We start from the raw sequence: 11,401 nt of genomic DNA, 5'->3' as shown, positions 1-11,401 counted from the left end.
GTCTTGGCATCCCCCTGAACATTCAGAACATACAGACTCCTCCCCCAACCTCCTCAGATTCCCTATTCCCCTTCCCCTCCAACCCCTGTACACACACCCATTTGATTGTGATTGACAGTGTCTTTGTTCCATTGTGCAGAGCTGTCGCCTCTGATGAAGACACATACACAGAGCCGAGGCACTGCACTCATTGTACACTGTGCAGAAATTACAGGTCTGCAACCAGTTGCACTGTCCGTGCATTCAGACTAGGTGTGCGTAAACATCTTTGTGCATGGAAGGTCATAGCAAAATGTGATAGGGCAGAGTGCGTAGGAAGAATGGCTAGACTGCTTTGGCCATACTGCAGGCCTCATCCACTGTGGACCAGGACCAGGGGGTCCAGGCCTGATAGGCTAAGAGGGCCAGCTGGAGAGGGAGGCTCGGGGCTGCGCAAAATGTGTCTGAGGTTGTCAATAGTTTTCACCCCTCCTCAGGGATGGGAACCAGGTCACATTCTCTCACACGGCACAAAGCCGGGTGTGTGTGTGAGAGGGTTGGAGGTTCAAGGGAGGGGTTTTGATGGGGAGCAGGCCATGACCTCTTTATATCCATCAACAGATCACTATCTTGGCCCATAGACATGGTCTTATAACACATTCACATGCATGCAAACACATGCTAATTTTTGTGCATGAGCACAGACAATTTGTCTCACTGACAAAAATTTAAGTGTGTGCTCAAAAATTGGCCTTATGCAGGAGTTTTTGTTTTGACCTGTGTATGAAATTAAAAAATGATTTTTGAACACATTCTCTTATTATATTTTTTTCAACCAGTATTTTCAAAATATCCATAGGGTTTAACCTTGATACATTTATTACTAATAGATAAATTGTTACAAATATAGCTAGTGAAAAATAAGTGTAATGGCCAGTTTCTCAAACTAATTTAATTAAATATTGTCCTACTTGTCTGTCTCAAGTAGATACCAGTTCCTGGACAACTTCAGCTGCTTCTCAGCAGTAGGAAAACACAGGTGAAGTAAATTTCACAGCACCAGATGTCTCAGTAAACCATACTGGTGAGCCAGAAAGCACAATGTCAGGACCCCAGAACTACTTCAGGCAAATGGAATATTTTGTTGAAAACTGTGCTTTTGTGTGAATAATACTGTAAAAATCAGTGCATGTCCCGTGTAATCCACAGGTTCGGAATCAGGGTAAAACAGTGAAATGCCGCCCCCTTGTGGTGTCGACTGAGTCTGTCAGACAGAGAGCTTTCAAAGTCAAAGTGGTCACGTTTTTTGTTATTTGTGTTCTTAAAAAAACATTCAGAGTAAATCAGAATTCACTTTATTTTTTCCATTAATTTGCTTGGTAAAAGTATCTGATCCAGCCCTTTGTAAAACCCAAACCAAAACAAACAAACATTCAGTTTATCAAAGATTAGAAATATGATTCAACAGCAGTTATGACCATGAGAACATTATATTAAGGTGAACATAAAATTAAGGGCACTGAAGAACAAAAGATGAAATATTTATATATATATTTATCATATATTCTGACTCTGTCTTATATGTCATTACTCTGATGAGTAATGAAACAATACCTAGGTTGCAACTTATGGTATTGTGATTGTGATATTTATTATAATTTTATGGTTTCTCTCATCATCTTAATTTATTTCTTGTGCTTTGACATCTGTCCATGTGTTTCAATCTTAAGTTCCATCTTTACGTTTTCATTTAACAACATATATATCCAACAACTTACAAAGCAGCTGTTCAGTTCTTGTCATACTACCCAGACTCTGGCATGAGTTCCTCGTCATATTATATATACAATAATCCAATGTGTGTGTTGTTTGTATGTCTGTGTTGTGGTGTATGCATGTTTCTGTGTCAGTACATGAGGTCACCCTATATATAACATTTCTGTGACAAACTTGTGCAGCTGTGCATGTTGTCTTGAGAAGCTTATTGTGGCTCTGTCTTTAAACTAAAAGGTGGCTCTTCTCTCCAGGTTACTTGCTCTAGTCTAGTCTGTTCAGGAAACCTCCGTTCAACAAACTGGGAGGTTAAAGTTAAGTGACAGAATTACACACTCCATCTTCAGTTAGGTGAGATGGTGCGTCTACGCAGGCAGCTGCACGTCAAACACTTGAGGATGCTCATGGTGATGTGCATGAGAGGGCCGAAATTGAAGAGTAGATTGTAGAATGTGTTTACAGACAGGCCTCCAGTCTCATCGGCATATTTCAGGGCCACAATGGGTGTGTAGAGGCTGTTGGTCAGATTCCTGAAGCGTGGGTTGTTTGACTCAATAACCTTTTTAGTGCACTGGAAAAGATAAGAAGCAACAGAACATTTTAACGGCTGCACGCAGAACATCAACACAAATTCCTGAACTGGGTTCAGTGTAGGAGTTAGAAACCAATTCTTTTACCTTAGCTATGTCATCTGGTGTTTGGCCCATGGCCTCAAATATATCTATTGATGATGGCAGGTAAACGTCTTTAAAATAACGAACTGTGTCAGCATCCGCACCCGGATACTCCATCTTAGCCACATCCTCCATCATTTTCGTTTCAAATTCAGTGTGCACTGGGCCAGGCTCAATCATGGACAACCTGGGGTAAGTTAGATACAGTGTGATCAGTGGGGATGGTATTTTCAGTAGAAAATAAAGACACATGTGAAGGAAGACTAGCGGAAAGAGGGTAATCTACCTGATATTGAACTTCATCAGTTGCACAGCCAAACTCTCACAGAAGCCCTCCATTGCAAACTTAGAAGCAGTGTAAACATCGTTGAATACCACACCTGATTAAAGAACAACAAGAGGAGATAAAGAAGCTCAATGCACCGTAGAATGAGATTTCAAAGTACTCAATCAAGAATAGAAATCACTCACTTGATTTACAGATAAAGGACTAGGGTTAAAAAAAAGTAGCAGGCAGGACAACACAAGTGTCAGACATTATGCAAGCTAATTCAGCAGTTTATCAGAAAGCGTCCAACCTGCTTTGCTGGAGGCCACCATTATGCTACTTCAAACAAGTTAAAACAAACACTAAAAATTCTTTGCAAGAACTTGCAGTTTGACTCAAATTACTGTAAGTTGTCAGAGCTTTACTGGAAATGTGAAACAGAGACCAACGAATAATAATATTAATATAATAAGGAATTTTAAAAAATCATTTAAATTACCTAACAGTTTCATCTACGAAATCTACAGATATAACTTCAAACCATAAAGATAAAATTGCTGTTAACTTTCCTTTTGGATAAAACAATGTCAGCTTATACCAAGCTAAAATTTTGGAACACGTGCAGAGTGTTTTGCAAGTCATTATGAGTGATTATGGAGACTGTTGACTGTTTAATCGTCAAAATGTATATTCAATATGTTCTCTTTTGATATGCAGGAATCCAGTAAGCCTTATACCAACCAAAGTTGCCAGATTTAGAACCTACATGTAGCTTAATAGATTACAATAAACGGTCTATTACATGGTTTATTGTAATTTGTCATTCTCAAAATGTTTTTGACGTTCAGTTAGAATAGCACTACAAATTTTCTTATGCATAACTAATTATACTCATACCCTGAAGACCCATGACGCTGCTCATGACGATAATGTGCCCTGAACGCCTCTTCTTCATGTCTGGCATCACTTCTTTGATCATACGAACCACTCCAAAGAAGTTGGTCTCAAATACTTTTTTCATCTCCTCAATGCTGATGCTTTCCACAGGTCCAAGCAAGCCCACACCTGCATTGTTGACTGGCAGGAAACAGACACACAGATAATGCATTGTCCATAAATGCAATGATCAAAAAACAAAAACAAACAGAAATATTTGACTTTATTACTTCATTAGACCATTTGTTAGTTAGTTGTTGGTTTTATGTCTGTGAAGGTTCTCAGTCATCCAGGTCATCGTAGTCAAAGGAGCTTGTAAAGAAAAGCGTCTGGACTTCTTTAAGTTGCTTGAAGACGTTTCACCTCTCATCCGAGAAGCTTCTTCAGTTCTAAGGTCAAATGGCAGAGAGTCCCAGATTGACCTTAGAACTGAAGAAGCTTCTCGGATGAGAGGTGAAACGTCTTCAAGCAACTTAAAGAAGTCCAGACGCTTTTCTTTACAAGCTCCTTTGATAAAGCTGGTTTTACTTGATACTGCCACCAGATGTCAGTATGTGACAACAACATGAAGGTCTGACGTAACACCAGGCTGAAGAGCCTTTGGGTCTTGAGTAATTAGGCGAAAGGGGATTTAATGCTGGATTTAGACTAAGATGGAGACAGGTTTATAAATAGATACTTTATCCAGGCTAAAGGTTTAAGGACCATAAGTGAAAAGCGTTACGTATTCAGAAGATCTGGTAAAATGGACTTTACTGCACTATAAAATTACTTGATAAATTCTGGATCACACATTGTGAGATTTTAGTTGTGAGGATTACTATTCAGAAAAATTAAGTATTGCAGCTGCACAGTGCTGTAAGCTTAGCTTCAGCTATCTTTCTCTCGGGTTATTAATGTGGTAGCCCATTCAGTTTTGGTCCATAATCTTTCTGACCACTGGAATTTTAAGACTCAGACTCCTCCCTCCACATACTCTAAGTGTCAACTGCGCAGTGCAACTACTGTTTAAAATATTTGTTTAACAAATAATCAAAGCCTTTGTCCTGAACTGTTGTTATAACTTTAGCAATAGCACAGGGCTTTACTTTTTATAAATACATGTATATTATTATCATTCCCACTGCACTTTATGTTCATATTGTAACCATCTGTACATATTATAGTGTTTTTGCATACATCTCTAATTCTTGAGCTGCTGTAAACAGTTGAATTTCCCCAGTGTGTGATTAAATAAAATCTATGTCTATGATATTATAAATAGCATAGACTTTCTATTGAATACGCAAAACTATAAAATGAAGCAGAACGATAGTGTTCCATCATATGTTAAAAAAATAATTCTGTGTATAAACTCTTGTAAAACACATAATAAAAAAACAAACATACACTTATCCAAGGACAGAGAATCGATCATCATGACCTGCTTTTTAAAGAGATATACACTTTGTGTCCCACTCACTCAGAATATCAATATGGCGGTCCTTAACGTTATTGACGCACTGCCTGACGGACTCATCGCTACACACATCTAATGGAAGCAACGTCAAGGTCTTTCCATATACGTCTCCAGCTGCCTCCACCAACTTGTCCTTCTTCTTCAGGTCCCGCATCGTGGCAATGACTGATAGGGAGACACAGAGAACTGTATGGAGATAATGTGGCTTCAGACTTTGCAAAAATAGATATGATAGCGGAAAAGTGTCATGTAACACAACTTGAAGAGGCAAAGAAATGTTTAGGAATGTGAGGAGCACTTAAAATTATCAGTACTGGAATAGTTTATTATTTTAAGATATTAATGCCTTTACACATTTTTCTGACTATCACTGTTGCATTTAATATGAAAGTATTAATGCAATCATTATATTTTTAATGCTGAGGAAGTGACAGAGGACTCAAGTGACGTTACTAAATTAACTTTTTTTCTTGGACAAACACACCAGTGTAAAAACAAACAAGCACCCACACATGCTCAGATAGTGACACTCAGACGTGTGGGTCAGAGTTCCTGGAAAAGACCACGCCTGTTAGTTTACAGGGGACAGAATTGATTTCCTCTGAACTTTACCCGCTGGGGAACATTAACCTACATAAAGCGGAGGAATCTACCATGACCAACAACAATGAATATAAGCGCCGCTGACTTGGCTTCCACAGCTTCTTCCTTTTTGTGTGCTCTGCTTACACTTGGCAGACTGGCGTTATGTAACTGAGAAAACAGAGGCACTGGTGTTGCACAATGGCAATAGGCAGGAATAAACAACCTCTTATTCAAATTTTCACCTAAGTCTACCTGTTGTCATTGGCAGACAAAAGCAAATCCTCACCTTATTCTCATGTGAACAGAGATGAGGTTGGATAAGTAATCAGATTTGGACCACTTTGCTGTGGAGGCTTGGACTGCTGTGCAGTGTTACTGATGCAACATGATGTATAACAATGTCTATCTATCTGTCTGTCTGTGTGTCTGTCATATATGCTCTACGCATAAACAACATCTTATGAAGAGTAATTGGGTCTACTTGAGACCAGGGTGTCCAGGAAGGGTTTCAAGGAAGCAACAGAAAGCTTTGCGTTTTGATTGAGACATGAACAAGAGGTCTATTGTTCTAAATGCTCCTGAAGGAATTACAACTGGGCAGCTTAACTATTCTTGAATGAACCACACTGCAAACACAGGGGTATTTTAAGGCCTTCTCTGAATTTCATCCATGTCACTGCAACTAATTCCTACTTTATGCACAACGCAATATTTAATCTCGGCTGGATTTCCTAAGGAATAGAGCAGATCAATGCAATCGCCAAGATGTGGCCTTATTGAAAGCAGGTCACACTGTTCAAACCAAACGAGTGTTGGGAGGGAGGGAGGTTTTGTTTTCCTCATCTATTTCGCAGTAATAAATCCCATCATATCCCAGTGGCCCCTAACAAGAGACAGAGAAAAAAATAAATAAATAAAAAAACAAGGTTTACTGAACCCTGTCCAGTTGTTCATACCATGTTAATAATGACAATTCTAACTGTCCATAACCTGTCAAAGTAAGAAAGGGCTGACTGTAGCTTTATGGCAAATTATACAGTTTAGAGTCATAGCTAAAAACAAAATCTGGTCACAAGGCTCTTGGTACAAACCCCTCTAACATAATTCTGTCTGAGGCTCCACAGATTGACACAGGAGGATTTTTTTATTCAGTTCTAATTCCTCCAGTGACATTAATAATAGCTGGGAAGCAGGAGAGGACCAACAGTGTCAAAGTGTGAAACCTTAACTCCACTGCCTACCAATGAAGACTTCAAACAAGGCCCTTGCTTTAGAGTGAACCCTCGCTTGTACAGGTCTCAAACTTTGTCCCCCTTTCAACACTCGCTCCAGTGAGGGGACTATGGGCACATTAGACACGGCACTAAACCGGAGCAGGCGGTCTACAATTCACTGCAATAAAAGGGGGCTTTGTGCTGGAGAAGTCACTTGAAAGAGAACTGACAAGACCTCTTTTATGAATCCTGCCTGGCAAGCGGCATCCTTGCAGAGCCCTACCCTGGAAACTGCGCTTTCAGATGATAATAGTCGAGTCAAAGGGGCGACTGAATCCCAGTGCTTACAAAGGGATATGGATCCGATATTACAGGGGTTAGCATTTTAATTTAACCCACGCTAGATCACGTATGAGCGTTTAGACGGAGCGTTGCGCATGAAACTTGATCAAACTTTATGCGTAAAGGAAGCTTGCAGCGTGTTGCAGGGAAAAATAAGCACGAAATTGTATTTCAAGCGAACCACAATATTGCAGGCTTGTTACAAACAGGTCCGATCAAACAAACAATGTAGAAGAAAGCGCATTTACCATGGTAACGACTCTTTTCATCTTTGGCCAGGATGACGGCAATTCGTAACCCGATGCCGGAGGAGCAGCCGGTGATCAGCACAACTTTCTGCCCACTGTTCGCCATGATTTGTCCGTATACGCGCAGTGTTTTTCAGGGGTCTTCTGCTCCAGATGGTCCCAGCCGAGGGAGCTACCGATAACCGAACTTTAAAAAACTAAAGCCGATCATGCAGCCACAGCAGCCATGTGAGCGCCTAATTCAGTCACATGTTTCATAAAAATCAGTAAACACACCCCCCCCCCCTCAAAAAAAAGACGTGATACCGCAAACACCCCTTGCAGTTACTTGATAGGTGCCGACTGCCCTAGAAAAAGTAGCCTAGTTAATTTCCTTAAAAATGTGTGGACGTGCACGCGCGTGCGTGGAGGGGGCAGTGCTTATTTGATTTCTGAGTTGGTGACCCCAGCAACTGTAACAGTAATCATGGAGTTAATCGTCACAATGCTCCAGATAAAACCTTGATCAGGGCTTTTTCAATGAGTTGCCTATCCTATGATTCAACACTGTAATACGTTAATTTAATTAGAATCTACTTAGCATAAACTAAAAATAAGCTAAAGCACACTATTTAAACGGGCTTTTAAAATAACAGGTCCACATATAGCTTCACACACAGACACACGGAGAAATACACACACATATACTCTCCAGCTTTAGGTTATTTATAAAACATTCCAACCTTTGCTGAAATTTAGTTTGAAAGGTATTTACTTAATGCTCTGCGTTCCACTGACACCTAGTGGTAAGGTAGGCGCAGAGCACTGAAATAGCACCGAGGCTTTCTGAACTCATCGTGCCCGCACAAAATAACATAAACAATGTTAACTGCGATATTGTTGTCCATTCAGGTAATAAGGCTATTAAAAACATAGGAAGAATATTCAGAGTTTGTTTTTCAGCAGTGCTGTTACCGAATGGCTGTTATGTTGACCAGTGGACTCTGTTCTTGGCTCATGTTGTGAGGGGTCAAAGGTGCTCTGATAAGACCTCAAATGAAACTTGCTTCTTTTTTCTGATGAAATACTGTAGTGCAGTACTCAGCGTCTGTCATGTTTGGGCCTGTTGCTAAATGTGATGCAAGCACGTGCAAACTGTTACACTGAAAAAGGAATGATTCTCACACAATGGTAGAAGAGTAAACATTTATGCTTTTTGATCAAAGTTTTGACTGGTTGTTCAGGAAGATGGTATATGATTGGGGAAGAGTGCACACATAAAATTAGTGAATTAGTGTTTGTAATACGTCTGTTCAGAGGTTAATGTCGTTTTGTTTGGTTGATTAGTTAAGGGTCATTATTTGATGTCAGCTGCATTTGTTAATGTCAAGAAAGATTTGTCAGCTGTGATAGTCAGAAGAAGAGATGCTGAGAAATGGTCATTTGGTGTCATTCTGTGCTGCTTTATATGGTATGACATATATGGTGGATGCTTCTAGCCCTTGCTCTAAAGAGTAATCTAAGGTAATTATCCATCCATCCATTCTCTTCTGCTTATCCATATCAGGATCACGGGGGCTGGAGCCTATTTTAAAGTGACTAATAAGTGAATAAGCTATTGAAAGTAATCAGTATTTCACATACTTCCACTTACAATTCTTATGGTTACATTTCCCTTTTACAAAAGTCTTTGCATTTATTTAACTACTATGTGGACCTGGATGGTGTAAACTTGTAGCTGCCTGTAGCTGCTTGTTTCCCCGGTATTGCTGGTTCAGCTAAGAAATAGAATTAGCATTTTTCCATTGACAACAATTATTAAATACATGAAAACATGACATTAGGGATTGCTACTGTATTTAAATAAATCAAATAAGAACCTTAATTCAACATGATAATTAACCCTTTACAGCCGATCGGAGCGGGCACGCTCCATTTTGCGTAACTATTTTTAAATCCCGGTAGCGCTGCAACCAAGTAAGCTAGCGCAATAATTTTTTTTGCATATGAAACTGGAGGAGTTGTACTTACATCTTATGCCATCAGCTTGTCCTAGGTCACAGTTTCCTTCCACATATAGCTTTGCAAAAACTGCATAAAAATCACTTGCAGCAACAAAAACATGATATTCCAGAAACACGCTTCGCCGATCCATCAGCTGTTTGTAACACTTCCTACGTCCATCAGCGTGAACTATCACATGACCGCATGACCTGCCCGAAACCGGAAGTGACGTCATTTTGCGGAAATGTAGTTTTTTACGATCGGGGCCTTATGAGCTTGTGTTTTACTTGTTATGTGTTTTAAAAAGTTATGTTTGACTTTATGACTTTCTGTGTCGTTTCTGGGATGCTTAAGACTCATATTGCACTGCTGGAAATAGTTTATTTTGATGCATACGCTGTTATTTTGCAAATTTGCACTATAATATTTATTTTCGTTTTTCCTGCAGTATATAAAAATTGGTGTATTTCAAAAATAAAACTATGAAGACACTCAAAATAAATTTCCTGTGGTGGGAAACTAGTTTGTGTAACTTTTTTGTATTTACAGTTTTGAGGGATAAGCCTCTTAAATTTCTCTAACTAGAAATATATGTTAAAAAAACAAAAACGATTTTCAATTTTTTTGTAGTTTATTGCACTTTTTTGCAATTTATGTAATTACTATGCACCTAATGCAGACATATTATTAAAGTTTGGGCTATAATGGTTGTATTGATGTATAGCAACTTGAAATGCTCCCAAAAATGGCTCCACAGCATGTAAAAATATAATATAAGCTCTGGCGAACTTGGTTCTATGGTAGGTCTTAAAGGGTTAAGGGCTTTTGGCACCTATTGGCACTCAGTAGCATTTTTTTTTGGTTTAGTCCTTACACGATTCGCACTGCTGAAATAGAACAATTTACCCATTTTTACACAATTTTACACTTTTTTGGCAAATCCTGTCAAAGTTAATCTGACTGATTCAAAAGCAGGTGTGAAGTGCCATGTTTTCTTTTAGCTCCCTGTTCCCACTGCTGCAAAGCACACCACAGCTTGATGTTTTCACCACCACACTTCAACAACAGATGATATTAGACAATGATGTGCAGTGCCTGGTTTTAAGCAAATGTAATGTTTTGAGGTCTGCCCAGATCAACATTTCACTCACTGGACAAAAGAAATGTCATCTGTGTCATCTGTCAAATGCTTTCAAATGCTATTTTGGAAATATATCTTGAGGCCTTCTGCTCAGGGACTGTTCAACCGTAAAGGCCAGACTGGTTAAATTCAGCTAACCTTGTTGAGGTGCTGGCATGTTCTTCCAGGTCCTGAAGCTCTTTGAGAGTGATTTTTGCGTTCTTGGTCACCTCCCAGTTTGCCCTTTTACTCAATACAGCAGGACAACTAGTAGCTTCAAACCTCATCCATTACTGAGGCTACTGCGCTACAAATAATACTTAAGAAATGCTTCTGAATTCCTGGTTTTATTTGCTTTACCCTGATCTATTCGTTTCTTTCTAAATTATTTAGTTTGAAACAGGTGGGCTCCAGTAAAGCTGTATATACATCATGAGGATATTTAAAGCAAACAGGATGCACCCGACTACAGACCAGAGTGCCACAGCAAAAAGTATAAAAACATCTACATATGAGAGATTTTCTTTTTTTTCTCTTTAATAAATTTCTAATCCTTTCTATAAACAAAATTGCACTATTATCATGAGTTCATAAGAGTACATTGGGAAAATGCCAATTATATTCATTTAAAATGATAGTGGAAGGGGTCTGAATGCTTTCTGTGACTGTTCTATTCAAAATTAGAACACACAGTACAAAAGTGATTGTCATAGACTTCTAGTCATCACTGCTTGTGATAAAGACCATATTTTGCTGACAACACAGAGCAGACTTTCAGCCTACACTGATTGAGACCCAGTTTTTTTTCTTGCTGTCTCAC

The 11,401-nt window shown here is 39.2% G+C and overlaps 1 protein-coding gene across 3 annotated transcripts; it reads right to left on the bottom strand.

The window, feature by feature from the left end:
- Positions 1–1,318: 1,318 nt before the first annotated feature.
- On the bottom strand, positions 1,319–9,859 carry rdh8a (retinol dehydrogenase 8a). Of its 3 annotated transcripts, none has more exons than XM_082529341.1 (6): positions 9,489–9,859; positions 5,093–5,254; positions 3,592–3,771; positions 2,713–2,806; positions 2,430–2,613; positions 1,319–2,323 (listed from the first exon to the last, which is right to left on the bottom strand). In XM_082529341.1, exons 1-6 carry the CDS (start codon positions 9,694–9,696, stop codon positions 2,096–2,098), a joined length of 1,056 nt encoding a protein of 351 aa, XP_082385467.1. In that variant the 5' UTR covers positions 9,697–9,859; the 3' UTR covers positions 1,319–2,095. The 3 variants fall into 3 exon arrangements, with proteins under 3 accessions (XP_082385467.1, XP_082385468.1, XP_082385469.1); XM_082529342.1 differs by lacking the exon at positions 9,489–9,859 and adding an exon at positions 7,479–7,857 and having other exon boundaries at positions 5,093–5,275; XM_082529343.1 differs by lacking the exon at positions 9,489–9,859 and adding an exon at positions 7,479–7,853.
- Positions 9,860–11,401: the final 1,542 nt, after the last annotated feature.

The sequence above is a fragment of the Aulonocara stuartgranti genome (assembly GCF_965226115.1).
Source record: "Aulonocara stuartgranti genome assembly, chromosome: 4".
Taxonomy (NCBI): domain Eukaryota; kingdom Metazoa; phylum Chordata; class Actinopteri; order Cichliformes; family Cichlidae; genus Aulonocara; species Aulonocara stuartgranti.
This window is presented reverse-complemented; position numbering and strand designations above follow the sequence as displayed.

Excerpts from the sequence above, each read along its gene's own strand:
- rdh8a (XM_082529341.1), bottom strand. The coding sequence starts at position 9,696 with ATGACGTCACTTCCGGTTTCGGGCAGGTCATGCGGTCATGTGATAGTT. Across the intron at positions 2,614-2,712 it reads CTGATGAAGTTCAATATCAG|GTTGTCCATGATTGAGCCTG; the intron begins GTAGATTACCCT and ends AACTTACCCCAG. Across the intron at positions 2,324-2,429 it reads CACCAGATGACATAGCTAAG|TGCACTAAAAAGGTTATTGA; the intron begins GTAAAAGAATTG and ends TATCTTTTCCAG.